The sequence below is a fragment of the Cottoperca gobio genome, chromosome 1 (assembly GCF_900634415.1).
Source record: "Cottoperca gobio chromosome 1, fCotGob3.1, whole genome shotgun sequence".
Lineage (NCBI taxonomy): Eukaryota > Metazoa > Chordata > Actinopteri > Perciformes > Bovichtidae > Cottoperca > Cottoperca gobio.
Window position 1 is genome coordinate 945,295 of NC_041355.1, and position 18,044 is coordinate 963,338.

At 43.4% G+C, this 18,044-nt stretch overlaps 2 protein-coding genes across 3 annotated transcripts in view; one reads left to right on the forward strand and one right to left on the reverse strand.

Moving 5' to 3' along the window:
* Window positions 1-1,133, forward strand: part of tbce (tubulin folding cofactor E) — an 8,334-nt gene extending 7,201 nt beyond the window's left edge. Inside the window, exon 17 of one of the 2 annotated variants that reach the window (XM_029462151.1) lies at window positions 684-1,133. In XM_029462151.1, the coding sequence (XP_029318011.1) occupies window positions 684-779 (96 nt within the window). In that variant the 3' untranslated portion in view covers window positions 780-1,133. Of the gene's footprint in view, window positions 1-77; window positions 240-683 lie in introns of those variants that run through there. The other variant, XM_029462066.1, reaches the window with a different exon arrangement.
* A 3,935-nt stretch (window positions 1,134-5,068) lies between these two features.
* LOC115025039 (nidogen-1-like) overlaps window positions 5,069-18,044 on the reverse strand; it is a 29,948-nt gene continuing 16,972 nt past the window's right edge. Inside the window, 12 exon segments of the mRNA XM_029457065.1 lie at window positions 5,069-6,706; window positions 7,914-8,026; window positions 8,385-8,508; window positions 8,592-8,749; window positions 9,041-9,212; window positions 9,586-9,712; window positions 11,425-11,499; window positions 11,501-11,598; window positions 11,686-11,919; window positions 15,164-15,292; window positions 16,948-17,091; window positions 17,857-17,985. Of these exon segments, the coding sequence (XP_029312925.1) occupies window positions 6,588-6,706; window positions 7,914-8,026; window positions 8,385-8,508; window positions 8,592-8,749; window positions 9,041-9,212; window positions 9,586-9,712; window positions 11,425-11,499; window positions 11,501-11,598; window positions 11,686-11,919; window positions 15,164-15,292; window positions 16,948-17,091; window positions 17,857-17,985 (1,622 nt within the window). The 3' untranslated portion in view covers window positions 5,069-6,587.

Below are 18,044 nucleotides of genomic sequence, written 5' to 3' on the forward strand. Positions count from 1 at the left end.
AATCAATGCAATATAGCTAAATACTTTTACTCAAGTACAAATTCAAGGTACTTGCACTTCACTTGAATATTTAATTTGGTTCTGCAACTCTATACTTCTACTCCACTACATCTCAGACACAGATTGTACTTTTCACTGCACTTCATTTGTTTTACATCTTTAGTTACTTTTCAGTTTACAGTTTTCACCCCCGAGAAGATCCTCCTCCTCCTCCAGATAAATAAAGTGTTTGTGATACACTGTGTGATGAAGTGTTCCTTTATGTGTTGAGAAGATTCTCCTCCTCCTCCAGATAAATAAAGTGTTTAAAAAGCCTCTTGGATCAGCTGTAAAATGCATCGTCACAAAGCTGAAAACAGGCTGTTTTTGTGAGGAGCTCATGAAAAGTAGACTTTTTAGAGACACGTGGTTCTCACAGGACAGAGACGCTACAAACATATGATGATCTTATAGAATATGATGCATTGATGGAGATTACACTACCAACAGGATGTAAAGGAGGGAACATTAGAACAACCTTAAACATGTACAGCAGTAACACACAACACACACATTAAAGGGATAGTTCGGATTGTATGTACTGATCAGTGTCAACAGTAGATGGAGCCCTCAGAGTACGAACCGGACGAGGAACCTTTTCCTGGTTCCTGAGCTGATTTACTGAAGCAATCTTTTCTTTGCAGATGATGGGGACAGAGTTTGAGATTGACGGCGACCTGAAGACTCTTCAGTTTTACTCCATAGAGGACGGAGACCAGGTGCTGGTGCGCTGGTCCTGATGAGGAACCAGGAAGTGAAGAACCGGCTCCGCAGCAGAGACGCAACAGAAGCTTCCGGGACTAAAACTGAACTTCAGCTGCTTCGCGTGTCGCGCTGAGATCCAGCAGCAGAGGACTCACAGACTCACACTGAGAGCTGGATCTACTTCACGACGACGCTCTCGCTGGATCTGTTGTTTCAGAAATTAAAAACCGCACACGGGTGCAAATCGGTGTTTCCAATAACGCATGGCAATGTGTCCGCTTCCACTTCCTTCAGGACTCCATCCAGAGTCATCAAATAGTCTCCGAGTGAAATCTAAAGATGAAATAACAAATCTATTTTAAATGAATAAACAACAAACAGACCTTTCACGCTGTCTTTGTGTAGGATGAGTCTTTGAGTTGTTCAATGGAGTCACTTAGATTTAACATATAAGATATAATCTGTAGGACAGAAGCGCCTTGTCAGCGTTTCAGTTACAACCATCAGACGCACAATATGTCATCTTCTGCCACTAACTCACTAAACTCATGTTAGTTCAGGGGCCACATGCAGCACAATGTGATGTCAGGTGGGCCGGACCAGTACCATCACAGCATGACAACCTGTAAATAACCACAACTCCACATGTTTCCTTCGTTTTAGTGCAAAAAAGTTCATTCTGAAACTGTTCACATTTAATCTTTTTACAAAACATTATGAACAACAAAAATGTCTCAGTTTATAATTTACACATTACAACTTACACATCAGTGTGTCTACAAAGGCACAAAACATTTAGTCGCAGGTATCTGGAACAGTATTTTACTTTATGATCGAAACAACTCATTTTTACACTTTGCAAAGTCATCCCGCGCCAAGGGCTTAATAATATAATAATAATAATAATAATGATAACAAAGGATGGAGTTTGGTGGCGTGTTTTACTATTATATATTAATATTACTGCAGCGTTAATGTGTGTGTTAGGTAGATGTTAAGAGCTCCTTTACATCCTGTTGGTAGTGTAATCTCCATCAATGCATCATATTCTATAAGATCATCATATGTTTGTAGCGTCTCTGTCCTGTGAGAACCACGTGTCTCTAAAAAGTCTACTTTTATTGAGGCTGTTAATGTCCCCTCTTTGGCTGACGGTCAGTACAGACACACACGTGGTGCAGCCCTGATGGAGGATCAGTTCCTGACCTGTTCTCCACTTCACCTACGACACGATGAGCCCGATGATGTTCCCGTCACGTAATCGTTGCTTTTACATTTGAGACATCAACACTTGTGATTCCAGTCCAGACTTCTGTCCTGCTGCTGTGAAACATTCAGTCGTGTGTTCCTGTTTCACAAGGTGGCAGCGCCATGAAGACGCAGTCACAGAAAGAAAGAAAAGTTTCTTGTGCACATTAGAATTCCTTCTTGTAGGTTTTCTGATAAAAACGTCGTCTGTCACCAAAAGTGATCAATTAGAGACGAAGACGTCTTAATATATCTTTATGTTTCAGTCTAAGGCAAAAATAAAACTCTTAGGTATCGTCATCTATATATATGTATATATATGTATATATGTATATATATATATATATATATATGTGTGTATATATATGTATATATATGTATATATGTATATATATATATAGATATATATATGTGTATGTATATATATATATATACACATACATACATACATCTATATACCTCTCTGGGAACCATCACCTTATCGTGGTGGAGAGGTTTGTGTGTCCCTATGAACCTGAGAGCTGTGTTGTCTGGAGCCTAGTGCTCCTGGTAGGGTCTCCCAAGGCAAATTGGTCTCAGGCGAGGGGCCAGACTAAGAATGGTTCAAAAACGACTTCATGAAAGAAAGGGAAAGGAAAGGAGAGACCCTGCCCGGAGGAAGCCCGGGGCCCCCGTCTGGAGCCAGGCCCAGAGGGAGGGCCTGACAGCGAGCGCCTGGTGGCCGGGTTTGCCACGGAGCCCGGTCGGGCACAGCCCGAAAAAGCTACGTGGTGCCTCCCATCCATCCATCCTGTGGGCCCACCACTCATGGGAAAAACCGCTGGGGTCGGGTGCGCTGTCACACGGGTGGCAGTGATGGTCAGAGACCTCGACTATTCTTCTCCGGAGTTGCCCAAGGTGTGAGGCGTCGGGCCGGGGTGGGGATACTCACTAGTCCCCGGGTGAGCGCCGCTACGTTGGAGTTTATCTCGGTGGACGAGAGGGTCGCCTCCCTACGCCTTCGGGTTATGGGGGGGAAAACTCTGACTGTTGTTTGTGCCTATGCCCCAAACCGCAGTTCTGAGTATTCGGCCTTCTTGGAGACCCTGAATGGAGCCCTGCAGGGGTCTCCAGTAGGGGACTCCGTAGTCTTGCTGAGAGACTTCAACGCACACGTGGGAAACGATGGAGACACCTGGAGAGGCGTGATTGGGAGGAAGGGCCTCCCTGATCTAAACCTGAACGGTCGTTTGTTGTTGGACTTCTGTGCTAGTCATGGAATGGCCATAACAAACACCATGTTCGAACATAAGGATGCTCATAAGTGCACGTGGTACCAGAGCACCCTAGGCCAAAGGTCAATGATCGATTTCGTAATCGTATCATCTAATCTGAGGCCGCATGTTTTGGACACTCGGGTGAAGAGAGGGGCGGAGCTGTCGACTGATCACCATCTGGTGGTGAGTTGGATCAAGGGGTGGGGGAAGACTCTGGACAGACCTGGTAAACCCAAATGGGTAGTGCGGGTGAACTGGGAACGTCTGGAGGAAGCCCCTGTCCTGGGGATCTTTAACTCACACCTCCGGCGGAGCTTTTCAGCCATCCCTGTGGAGGTTGGGGGCATTGAACCTGAGTGGGCGATGTTCAAAACCTCTATTGCTGAAGCTGCGGTGATGAGCTGTGGTCTCAAGGTCTTAGGTGCCTCAAGGGGCGGTAACCCTCGAACACCGTGGTGGACCCCGGTGGTCAGGGAAGCCGTCCGACTGAAGAAGGAGTCCTTCCAGGTTATGTTATCCGGGAGGACTCCGGAAACAGTTGCAGGGTATCGAAGGACTAGAAGGGCGGCAGCTTCTGCCGTGTCAGAGGCAAAGCAGCGGGTGTGGGAGAAGTTTGGAGAAACTATGGAGAAGGACTTTCGGTCGGCACCAAGGTGCTTCTGGAAAACCATCCGGCACCTCAGGAGGGGGAAGCGAGGAACCATCCAAGCTGTGTACAGCAAGGGTGGGACCCTGCTGACTTCAACTGAGAAGGTTATCGGCCGGTGGAAGGAGCACTTTGAGGAACTCCTGAATCCGACGAACACGCCCTCTATGGTTGAGGCAGAGCTGGAAGCTGATGGGGGATCATCGTCAATTTCCCTGATGGAAGTCACTGAGGTAGTCAAACAACTCCACAGTGGCAAAGCCGCAGGGGTTGATGAGATCCGTCCAGAAATGCTGAAGGCTTTGGGTGTTGAGGGGCTGTCTTGGTTGACACGCCCCCCATCCGGTCTACATGTGTTTTGTGGATCCGGAGAAGGAGTATGACCGGGTCCCCCGGGTGATACTGTGGGAGGTGCTGCGGGAGTATGGGGTGAGGGGGTCACTTTTGAGGGCCATCCAATCCCTGTACGCCCAAAGCGAGAGTTGTGTCCGGATACTCGGCAGTAAGTCGGACTCGTTTCCCGTGAATGTTGGCCTCCGCCAGGGCTGCGCTTTGTCACCAATCCTGTTCGTGATTTTCATGGATAGGATATCGAGGCGTAGTCGTGGAGGAGAGGGGTTGCAGTTCGGTGACCTGAGGATCTCATCGCTGCTCTTTGCAGATGATGTGGTCCTTATGGCATCATCGGTCTGTGACCTTCAACAGTCACTGGATCGGTTCGCAGCCGAGTGTGCAGCGGTTGGGATGAGGATCAGCACCTCCAAATATATATATATATACAGATATGTATATATATATACATATATATATATATATGTATATATATCCTAGACAAAACATTGTGGTGCAGGAAAGTTTCATAAATGTTAATCTTATTTCATTGCTTATAAAAATCTTTTTGTACAGAAGTCTGTTGCAGATAATAGTGAAATTAAATAATAGAATCAAATAAGATTTAATTTATAATTGTGTACGAATAGTCTATGACAGATTGAAATCCAAATATAAATCTATATTTGCTGCCAAAATGCAACTAAAACAAAATCAATGAGCTTCTTCAAAATAACATTTTAAATTAGAAACAGTTTGATTACATTGCTTGAAATGATTTCATTGTAATATTATCAGATATACGTGAGGAGTCTTCAAAAACGAGAGCGTTTGTTTTGTTTCTTTACTTTATTTTAGATGAAAACACACTCGTATCAGCGACTGGAACTAACGCTGCTCAAATCTTCATCGTAAAAAAAGAAGAAGATGTTTACATGTCAAGCACGTACAACTTGTTCTCTCGACACGTCCTGCACACACCTTCACAGTCATCTCATCATCAGGTAGATCTCAGGCAACATCGTTAAAAACATCAGAGAATATCGGTAATTATTTACAAGTTCATATAAAAAATACAAATCGAATACAAACAATACAATAAATGTTGTAAGTCTTTAAACGTTTTCAGCCTTTACTCAAGTCTCACACACCCTCGAGATCAACGTGGTGACGTCAGTGGTCAGTTCTGGGGGAAAGATAATCAAACCGTATCATATAGTGCTCAAATATAGAATAATCTCAGATTTATTTTACCAATGAAAACCTTATTTATCTTCATTAATCTCTCGTGTGTCAAAAATAATTGTTTGAGAGCATAATCTTTTGTCTAGTAGAAGTTTTAATGGCGTGAAGGTCGACGTTGATGAGGTTTTATCATCCAGTGATCTCTGTTTCGTGTTTATTGGCTGTTAGGACGATTACATTTAGATTAAATCTGGTGGACGGTAAAGTGTCATCAAACGGCCACTTGGCTCAAAAATCTTGGATGGATTCCTAAAAAAAAAAAAATCACACATTTCTCACCATTTCTGTAGTTTCTTCCAACAGATTTAATCCAGGCTTCGCTAAATATGTTACAATATATATTTGGATAAACCCAAAAAATGATGCATTTGTATTTTGTATCATTTTCCTGTAAGTGGCAAATAAACCACAACTCCAAACTGCTGAGACTCTCGAGCACGTTGAGCAGGTGCAGTCACATCCACGAGACGACTCCACACCTGTGAGTTATTATGATGCGATGACTGAACCACCTGTGATTACGTTTGGGATTTTGTTTGCTTTGTCACAGCTGTCCTGGAATAACTTCAGTGACTTCTGACACTTTTTGTTCAGGTTTTTCATTTTCACAAACCTTTATAAGGCTTTTATTATTTTATTTTTTTAAATGTCAAACATTTCAACGGAACTCTTCCCTCAAGTATTTAATCATTACAGACGATTGGTAGAATTATATCGGATTGTTCTTCGCAGTTATATCACTTCTAAAATATAATTGAAGCGTTAAGTTCATCGTTCACCTTTTCAAACTATTATCACCTGGTCGCTCAAAGTGTTTGTGATTTATCGTCTTTTTAAAAAGATTCCCTGTATTTTAGATTTAGTTTCACTTTGGTCTCTTTTAGGGGAGAAACTCTTCAACCAGGAGTCAGATTACAAACAACAAAGTGAGTCATCTCACCTGCAGTGTGACGTCATAAATACAGTGAAGTCTGAACAGCCCAAAACACATAAAGCTCTAAAATGATTGTAGAAATGTTCAATTCAAGTAAGAAATGTAGAAAAACACAAAAATGTAGTTAAGTGTGTTTTGTTTTTTGTCTCCCAGCAGCAGCAGTGTTGTCGTCGCTCTGCAGGCCTCACAGGTTGCTCTCCACACATGGACCGTCGGTGGCGTCCGGGCAGCGACAGGAGAAGCCGCCGAGCCGCGGCAGACAGAGGTGAGAGCAGCCGCCATTGTTGGTGCAGTAGTTGTAGGCTAACAGGGGGGAGAAGGGAACAATGTTAGGAAGCTGCACAAGATACAAGAGGTTTTCCTGCTTAGCACATGTTAGCATGCTAACAAAGTAACATGCTAAAAGATGAATTGATCATGATAATAATAAGTGTGTTGTGGAGGCCACATTTGACATTTCTTTGTAACTACTGCTAACTGTGTTCAGAATCTTGAGGCAGCAGGATTGCAATCAGAGTAAATAGAAAGCTGCTGCAGACACCTGGCATCTGATGTACAGTTCAGTGTCAGATTCCTCCAATGTTTCCAACAGTTCCACAATGAAAGATGTCATTTTTCCACCAATCGTATTATTCAGCTTCCACTGTGGAGCCTTTTACATCTGCTGTGAATCCAGGGGAACTCATCAGATCAGATCTCTTCACTAAACATCCCAAACTCATCAGGAGTTAAAACACCCTTCATTGTGTCCTGTACATTAAATGTCTTTGTTAACAGATCAGACCGCTGGCGAGGGAGGGATCACGAAACATGCTGCCAAGTAAAATAGAAGTGTCTAAGTGAGGCTGCAGCTTTAGGAAGTAGGAGGAACATCATCATTGACAGCCAGTCAGTGTGACTGAGAGACCAGCAGGTGGACGCTGAAGCTGCTTCTCATCGCTGCCTGCTGTATAGTTCAGGGCTCAGAGCCAGCTGTGAGTCTCCATATCCACAGCTGGCATCCCCCCGAGCTCACTCCACCCCTGGAGTTCCCACGCTTATATCCATCCACATACTATATGCATCTGGAATCAATTACTAACGGTCAGCGAGTACGTCGAGTACTCCCAGCGCCTTAAGCTGCTCGGATCAGGACTCTGCTGAGCTGCTTTGGGTCCCGTTCTTCATACGAACATAACTGAGCTTAAGATAAGATAAAAACTATTATTGATCCCCAGAGGAGACATGTGGTTGTTGCAGAAGCACAAAGACAGAAATAAGTACAGATAAATAGAGCATGGGTGTTTAATCACACATGAACAGTTCACACCTCACCCCCTCCTGCTCCCGCCTCCCCCCCTGGGGATCACGAGTTACTACGATTGGATGATATTAGTAAGGTAAGCACAGGTGTACCTGCACCAGAGGTCTTATGATTGCTTATGTCCCTTGTTTGATTCCCTTGATTCCTCTCCTTGGTTGTTCTTTGACTCTAACTAATCTGCAGCTTGTTACTGAAACGTCTCTGTACCTTGTGGACACTGTGCCGGTGTCGTGGTGATGCCGTACACGCGAGAGCGTTTCTGTGGCAGAAACTCTTCCGTCTCTTTCTCTGAGTGACGGTCCACAGCGACCACCGCCTCCCTGGAAAGAAACCACAAAGAAAGGAGTTTACCAGAGACCACATGGGATGTTTTGATCGTCAGATTAACGCCTCCGTTAAACACGCTGCTATGTGACAGTTCCAGTCAAACAATGGAGCTTAACATATCCTTTTGCAGTAATGTTTATTTAAAATCCACTCAGACTGTTAACAGAGATGTGAGTGAACTTTCTGCAGAGTTTCACTTAAGTGCAGAAAAGACATCGACTTGGACACGATATACAAAGTAAGTAACGATATGCGTTGATCGCTGTGGGAGAAAACAAACTGTGACGTAAGCGTAGAGCCGACTCTTAGTGCTTCTGAAAAACGTTGAGTTTGTCGACGTGAGTGCGTTACCTCCTCCAGTCGGTGTAATAAAGGTTCTTTCCGAAGGCGACGAGAGCGAAGGGATACTGGATCCCTTCAACGATCTGCCTCCTCAGCCTGCGGTGAGGATCCATACACTCCACCTTACGAGTTCCTGCACACGGATCCATCAGCAACAATGAGGAACATGTGGAATAAAGCTGGACTGGATTGTTTGGTGGTTCAGGTGTGTCTCACCTGCGTCGGCCCAGCACAGCTGCTGGTCTTCAAGGTCAAAGGTCAAGCCGTTGGGAAGCCCCAGGTCGTCTTTAACCAGCACGACCCGGTCTGTCCCGTCCATATTTGCCATCTCGATTTTGGGCCCGTCTCTGTTCCAGTCTGCCCAGTACAGTCGCCTGTGACGACAGGACAAAACCAGTCAGACCAACTTCAAGGGACAGATCACCCCCTAATCAAAAACACACATTCTGCGGTGCCATCTATCAATTTAGATTGCTGTGAGGTGCACACAAAAAATACATTTAAAGACTCCACAGCAACGTCTCTTTACAGAAATCATGACCCGGTTGAGGAAGATAATCCACAGTTGTGAGCAGTTTCGTGTCGGAACTACTTTCTTTCCACCACCGTGCACAAAGAAGCGTGTATCAACTCATGGATCATCTTCTTGTTCCTCCGGCACTCACCCGTACGCCGGGTTGGTGACGATGGGCCGAGGGTTGATCAGATCGGTGTCGAACAGAACTCGGCGCTGGCTGCCGTCCAGTTTGGAAACCTCCACCGTGTCACGCATGGAGTCGGTCCAGAAGAGGAGCCGGGCCACGTGGTCGATGGCGATGCCTTCAGGACTCTGGAGCTCTGAGGACGGCAGGTACAGACAAAGTTCAGACTTTAAAAAAAGCTTTTTATAAATCCCAGCATGTTATTTCCTACACGTCTTATCTTTTCAATGTTCATTGCTTTTTATTTTTTATATTACATTTGGGTATTTTATTCCCATCAGTTCTATTTGTTGTAATTGTCTGATTTTCTTGCATTTATGTCCTGAAATGTTTTTGTTCCTGGTTCAACCATGTAAAGCACTTTGTAACTTTGTAAGATTGTGTAAGTCCTCGGGACATGACACATGTTTTTCACTCCGCCCTGGACAGACGACTGGACTCGGTTCTTGTTGTTCACAGAAGGAGCAGAAGAGACTTTCATGTGTCTCCTGCGGTGATGTCTGCTGTACCTGTAGTGATGACGGGGATGATGTCTCCTCCGCTCAGCCTGGCCCTGCTGATCGCCGGCCCGGTGATGTCGGTCCAGTAAACCATCTTCTCCACACAGTCGTAAGCCACCGCGATCACCACCCGGTCCTGAGAGGAAACGCAGGAGACAGACGGTTTCATTCAGCTGCAGTTTTCCATTTTCAAAGAGTCTTTTGTGTGACAGAACGTCGGCGAGCCGTCGGGCTGGAAGACGCCGACGCTGACGGAGAGCTTTGTGTTCAGCTGCAGTACATTAACGCTGATGACTTACGGGCTTCATGAGAGAGAAGAAAAGAGTTCTGATAATCTGTCAAAGAACAACCAGAGGATTGTTTCACAGCAACGCGAACGCTCAGAAGTAGTTTAACTGCATTTGTGACAAACACTGACACTGAGTGTACGTTGTTCAATATGTGGACCGAATGTCGTCACCAGACAAACTCCCGAAAGTCAAGATATTTAGTCTTTTCCTCACTTCTTCAAAGAGCTCGTTCTGGGTTGGGACTCGAGTTCCTTTTAGTATTTACTCTGAAACATTCTTGACAGAAATGATGGTTAAAAACTCCAAAACTGAAACTGTTAGCCCAAAGTAAAAAAAACCTCCGAAGTAAGTTTGGTCATCGAGACCCGTTTCTCAATTCAACTAGGGGATTGTTAAGAAACTTGCTTTTTGACTGACTTTTTGTCGGTCCACCATTTTTGGTCCAGCCTGAAAGTTCTCAACAACTCGATTCAATATTCACAACCAGAATTGCCAACATCTAAACAATACTTATTATTTCTCGTTGTTTTGTTTACATCAACACATTTTCACGTCTGTGATTTACGTTCTGTAAAAAGCATACGCTGGATATAAAAAGTGGACGTCGTCGTCGCCCTTTTGGTTTGTAGACTAACATTTTAAGGTGTTTTAGCCGTCGCCATCTTGTTTTTTTGGAACGTTGAACGAGACATTTTTAGGCGACCAAAATGTTACAATTAACTTTCCATGGAGTGAAAACACGGTGAAAGGGTTAAAACACAGAGAGAACCCAAACCGGACGACGCTGTGGTAGCGACCTGTCAATCACAAAGGTAGCCCCGCCCTAAATCATACAACCATAATTTACTAAATGAACATGGCCTAGTGGTCTAGTGGTACGACTTCCAAATACAACACCAGATGGTTGTGAGTTCAATACCAGAGCTGCCACCATTGTACCCCTGAGCAAGGCACTTAACCTTGAGTTGCTCCAGGGGGACTGTCCCTGTAGTTAGTTCACTGTAAGCCGCTCTGGATAAATGTCTTCTAAATCAGTGGTCCCCAACCACCGGTCGGCGGACACATCAACACATGCGAGTGCACTGAGAGCGTCATACTTAGTGACTAACCGTGTCGCTAAGAGAAGAAACCTTTTACTATTGGTGAAGAATTTATCCCCCTATATTGGACCGGCTCGTTGCAGAGACACGAGCTCAGGGCTCCCACTAATTCAGCATAATGGTGAGTTTTATATGCACTTTATATTTGTTTTTATGCCGGCCGTATCATTTTATTTCCCATATTTATTAAAAGAGAAAAGTTGGGACATTTTCTCATAGACTTCTATACAACCACTGATTGAAAGAATACATGTTTAAGGCATTTCCACATGTCAGATGTCACAATGTTACCTGTTATCAACGGCTGCCTGGAAGGAAGGAAATCTATTTAAAACTTGGTGAAATTCTTTGGAAGATCCTTGGCAGCCATGTTTACATGTCACCTGCGTCTGCGTGAGGCAGGACATATTTAAGAGAAATCTAACAATGAAGTGAAACATAATCTAATGTGGTCTTACGGGGATGTGCAGCAGAGGTTTGGCCTCGTCCTTTTTTATGTGGTATCCGTCCAGAGGTACAAGTTCGATCTTCCCAGCTCTGAGCGAACAGCAGGTGCGTTCCCGGAGCGACGGGGTGAACGTCAGGCCGCGGGGTCGGGCCAACTGGAGCAGTAGTCACGACCTGGTCGATACCTGTGGAGGCAGATTCAAGTTTAATGAGGACAATATTCATGTGTTTCTGAAATAAGCAGCACAGAGGCTTTAGAAGAGTTCACTCACACAGAGCGCTGTTGCCCGGTCCGGTGCGGGTGTTGGGGATCTCCTGGCCGGTGGCGTCCACGCACCAGCACTGTCCGATGCTGGTGTGGCACTGCGTGGGCTCGTAGGCTCCGCGTTGGTCACACTGAGGGACGTACTGACCGGCGGCTGGCCGAGGACGCAGAAAAGAGAAGAAGCTGGGGCCGGCTGTGGTGGACTCTGTGCTCTCTCTGTGACGCTCACACGCGGTCTTCTCTGGGAACACAAAGTAACAGCCAGAGTGAGACACACTGTCCTGTACATGCAGACAGAACACCTTAAATACATTTCCCAGTGTTTACAAAGTTATCACTATATATACACTATATATATATATATATATATATATATATATATATATATATATATATATATATATATATATATATATATGTTTTTAACTGCAATGTCTATATTTTCTATTGTTATCTTAAGTTAAATATATATTTAATAGCAAAATCACATTTTTTATGTTTGTATTTTTAAGGTAAACTTTACCTATTTATATTTATATTTTTGATAAAACACAGCGCACACATTTCTTTATTCTAACAGACATGTTTGGATTTATTTCACACTTGTTTTAACAATGTAAATGTGTGTTTCCCATGCCGATAAAGCCCCTTAATATGAAAGTGTCCATACGTTCTCCATAGTCACATCAAGACCTCAGCTTTTACACAGATACATAAATAAAGGAATACTTTAGATCTACATTTTGAGATCAATCCCTGTCAGGTATGGAGGGGGCGTCCGGACGTCGTTGGCCAAGTTTTGCATAAAGGAGGAAACCGCTAACTAGCTATGTAAGCTAGCTATCTGTCCAAATTCAGAATACACCTGCAAACGCCTTTAAAACCCCAAAGCTATGGAGGATTCTGAATCACACACATATACACAGCACACACAGTGAAGTGTAGACTCTTAGCCCATCTTAGCATGAGGAGCAGCTACTACACAGAGCAGCCGTGTGGGGTCAAAGTACCCGTCCACACTCTGTAATGTACAAAATACAATAAAATGTTGTACAACTTAATAAAGAAAAATATCTGAACTGCCAAAGATAAAAAAGTAAATAAATATCAAACTTTAACATATTCTGCACCAGAGCTCCTCACAGGTGTAAAGTTCATTTCAACTACGTGGCAGCTGCAGATAAACAGATTAAAGACGAGCAGGAGGCTCTTCTTCTCTGCGGTCACGTCTACGGGCCGCAGTGACATCTGGAAGAACCTCCGCGCTCCTCGCACTCTTATCCTCAAGGGCATCTGCGAGACGAACCACAGAGTAACCATAACAACCCCGTCTGACAGACAGCGTGTCCTCGCAGCGCCACGTCTGATGACAACAATCAGAGCGAAGGGAAAAACACAAAAATGCAAGAAGACCCTTAAGAGCAGTGGTGGAATGTAACATTTACTCAAGTACTGAATACACACGTAAGGTACTTGTACTTCACTACATCTCAGAGGGAAATATCAAAACATATGAGCATTTAAAAGTACATTAGAGATTTATAGAAATGCAATAGGAAACAATTTTGATGGTTAAAGTTCTTAAGTTAGTTTGAATAAAGTTAATAATTGTAATTTATTAGTGATATTGTTGAGGTGTCACTTTGGGCTCTGACAACATTTCTCACTATTTGCACATAAAAAAATAATAAATTAATGGAGAAAACAATCAGCAGATTAATCCATAATGACAATAATTAATAGTTAATAGTTAATATTTCTACAACAGTAGAATCCTGCTTTTACATTAATGCATAAAGAGGAAGCATCTAATGGTATATAAGTACATTTTCCTAATTATTTACTGAACATTTTCACTGATTTTTACTGTATTTTCTACAGTGTGGTATTAGTACTTCTACTCGAGTATAGATTCTGAATACTTCCTCCAGTACTGCGTGAGAGCAGAAGATCTTAGAGCTTCCAGACAAACAGGAAACAGAGCTGTGACAAGTTATGACAGGGGACAAAAAGATTATGCCTCTCGGAGACCAGCGGGTCATAAAAAAGACGAAAATATGACAAAACTTTGGTTTGAGGAGCGAGTTTGTAATTATCTCTCAGCTGCTGACAGCTGAAATCACCGGGGGAGTCTGCAGCTTTGGGACGATGCCAAACCACCAAACAACAACAACAACAACAACAACAACAACAACAACAACAAACGTACCGCTGTGAACTACAGCCTGCGTGCACTTATTGTAAATCTCTTTGGATTAAAGTGTAAGTAAACGTAAAGTAACGCGTCGTCCAATCAGGTGCGTGCAGGATAAATATGACAAAAGGACATGTGCTGCTTTCACACTATTATTGAGAAGTAAAAGTGAAGTATTGTTTACTCAAGTATCCAAAGTTAAGAGTTTAGATTGGTGGTTTGGTGAAAAACTCACTTTTTGGTCACAGAAAAACAAATGTTTCTTTTACAAGACAATGATGTCAAGTCTCCAAATGTCCCAAACAACAATAGAAACCGAGCCTGTATGATCAGGGGACACATGATACCACAAAATAATACTCTCATATATTATATTATGACAGCAGTGGTACAAAGTGAGTACATTTACTCAAGTAAATACAGTTTTGCGGTACAAATATTCTGCTTTTTACTCCACTACATTTATTTAATAACTTCATTTTAATCCAATAATATAATATATTATTCTGAAATGGGCCATTCTGCATAATCGGTACTTTTACTTTTGATAGTTAGAGAATGTTTAACTTTTGAAAGCAGGACTGCTTGTAGACAGACCTCCACGATCAGGACGAGACACGTGATGACGTTTATTCTGTTATCTTTGTTATTCTATAACCCTGAACAGATCTGAGGCTGCAGCTCCAACATGAACATCGTCTGAGCGTCTGTTGAGTCTAACATGAAACCTGTTGACACGCTCATCACTCCACCAACGTACTTCACCGCTCTGCTCCGTCAGCTCGTCTTCCTGCTCAACCTTCAGCAGAGTGTTTACAGTCTGCACAGTTTACACGGCTTCCATTAGTGTCTGGAAAACCAGCTTCAGTCTGCACGAGCGTTTACAGGTCTACAGGTTATACTTCTACTCCACTTCAGATGTGTCGAGTGTTTGTGATACACTGTGTGATGAAGTGTTCCTTATGTGTTGAGAAGACACACACACACACACACACACACAAACACACACACACACACCACACACACAAACTCACACACACACACAAACTCTTACATACAAACTCTCACACACACACACAAACACACACTCACACAAACACACACACACAAACTCACACACAAACTCTTACACACAAACTCACACACACACAAACTCTTACACACTCACACAGAGACACACACACACACACACACACACACACACACACACACACACACACACACACACAGACTCTCGCACACACTCACACAGAGACACACACAGGTGTCAGAGTGTGTGTACGTCACCTACCTGAGGACGTGGGGCTGCACTGGAAGCCGTCGCCGTGGGAACCAGGATGGCACTGGCAGGTGTAGGATCCCTGCGTGTTGGAGCAGAAGGCGCCGCGGTGGCACGGACCCTGCTGACACTCGTCTACGTCTGAACAGACAGAAGGAACAAAATCATTTAGCTTTCACGTCTTCACTGTGTGTTGCATTGTGGGAGTGCGGGACCTCAGGTGACAGTCGAGCCTTTGAATCTTTCCATTTCTATCGTTGTGGCAACTTTCTGAAGTATCACTCAGGTTCAACATGTCCAGCGGAGGAAGTTCACTCTGTCGCCGTTTATTCCAAACGTCGAGACGTTTACAATAGTTGGTGCATTAAAGCAGATGTGCTCGAACTTTCTTTTATTTAAAAAACATACTATTTTGTAACTTTAACTTTCCATAAGATTGTGTGTTTCTGAAACATGAATCACTAATCTGTGTCGACTCAATCACAAATGTATTTATAGAGATGTTATGGTTCGTAGTTAACAGCTGTCCTGTGGTGCCAACGAAGCAGCTAGCTCTCATGCTACGTGCTGTGGCCGTGTGCGCGGGACCTCGATACCGCTGCTGGCATTAATCGTTTCATACACAAAGCATCTCCTAATCTGTGGCAGATTCCCATTAATGTCCCCTGCTCTCCAGAACATGAACCCTTTTAGCTCCAGGTACGACTCTACGAATACCTAAACCACCAACTCCCAGCACGCTCTTTGTAAAGAATATCTTTAGAGTTCTGGACCGTTCATCCTGATGTTTTCCCTCTGCATTCTTCAGCTTCTTCAGCTGGAGCGGGGGAGACGTGTGTATATAAGAGATGAGCTGCGCAGCTGTAAGGCAGGGTTCTGCATTATTTGTCGAGGTGGAAACATTTCCTGTCCGAGGGGCCCACGGCGCTGACTTACAGTGTGTCACACTGAAGAAACAGAACGTCCCGAACTCTGTAGGTTCACATGGAAAACTGCTGTTTGTCACTACTCCTGTGTGTGTGATCTCCACACGATCTGGATCGAGTAAAGGCTGAGAGGAGATGTAAACAATACGTTTGGTGTCTGAATGAAACTGTTTTTATCTCAGGTACAATTGTCAGGTTATTATTGAAGGAACACATCAAAATAACAGCTGATTACAAAACCTTTCAACAGTTGTGTGTGTGATAATGTGTATTCTGATGTGTGTACTTTATATTGTCCTGTTCACATCATTGTGTTATTGCTTTTTCTGTCGACTGCATCCGTTCTGGAGGAGAGATCCCTTCTGTGTCTTTATTTTTAAACATTTATCAAAATGGCAACAATTTTGTTCAACGCCATGTCCTGATAACTTACACAACTACACGTGTGTGTTTTTCTCCCTCGATGGAGCAGGGCTCTACTTTTTAGCTTTCCCACAAAGAATTCTCCACCCTTTAGTGTGAAGTTTTCACCCTAGGGTGCTAAAATTTGGCATCGTGGTCAAGTGTGTGTGTGTGTGTGTGTGTGCGTGTGTGTGTGTGTAGTATTTATCTGAGTAAAGTTCACTGAACTCACATGATTAACATTCATAGAAGTTTAGTTAGAGTTTCATGGCATCCTTCAAGTGAAACAAATCAAATGTTTTGTTTCTTTTGCTCCTTAAAAACATGAAAGCAGCTGCTGTGACCTGCATCACTTTGAGTTACGCATGCGAGTTGATACTGATACAAGTCACAACACTGAAGATCGGCCGTCAGTCCGACGTCTGCAGACTCCAACAAACACGCAGTTGATAAACTCGCTGAACTCACCCCGACACACCCGGCCGTCACCTACGAATCCGGGCAGACAGGAGCAGATGAAGGCAGAGCCCCCGGTGTAGCTGCAGAGAGCTCTGTCAGGAGCATCACAGGCGTGACTTCCTCTCTGGCAGTGGTCCACGGGACGGTTCTCCTCTGCAGGACGAGACGACATGTCAGCAAAGTTACAGGGAGTCTAAGTGTTGACAGGAGGAATAACTACAGTCCTTCAGCCCTTTATATATATACATATATATATATATATGTATATATATATATATATATATATATATATATATATATATATATATATATATATATATATATGTATGTATGTATGTATATATATATATATATATATATATATATATGCACACCCTGTCCACATTCAGTCTGGGCCTTTCTGGTTTTGGTCTCTCAGTAAAGTGAAATCTAAATGCTGCAGTACACAAAGATATTTTACACCTACAACTTTGTGTCGTCAATATTTGGGTAAAAAAAGGCGTCTCCTGCGATTGATATAATGCTCAGGTGCATTTCTCTATAATGAAATAAAAATACATTAAAAAAAACAAATAAGCAAAAACAAACTTTTCTACAAAGACAGTTAGCCAACATTCATCTAAAAAAGAAAGTTGTGAAATGTTTTTATTTTCACTTCAGGGCCACGTTCTCACTCAGGTCTGTATTCTCACATGAACTCTTCTGGGTTCAACAAAGACTTCAGTTTGATACGTTTCCTCTGGAACGAATATCATTTACAGTCGTATAAAACGTTATTGTTTATTCCTGTTGGCGGCTTTTAGAACATTTGTACGTGTAGCAAGGGACTCTTCAGTCTCACACACACACACACACACACACACACACACACTCCGCCCACCCACACAGCTGTCAACACACACACACACTTAAACGTACCGATGCAGGTCTTTCCGTCGCTGGCGAACACGAAGCCAGTCGAACACTCGCAGCGGAAGGTTCCGGGCTGATTATTGCAGACGGCATTGGATCCACAGATCTGAGGAGTCTCCCTGCACTCGTCGGTATCTGCCAATAACACATGGATGTGAATTATATGTAGCATAGTGGTATTTCTGGCTCTAGTA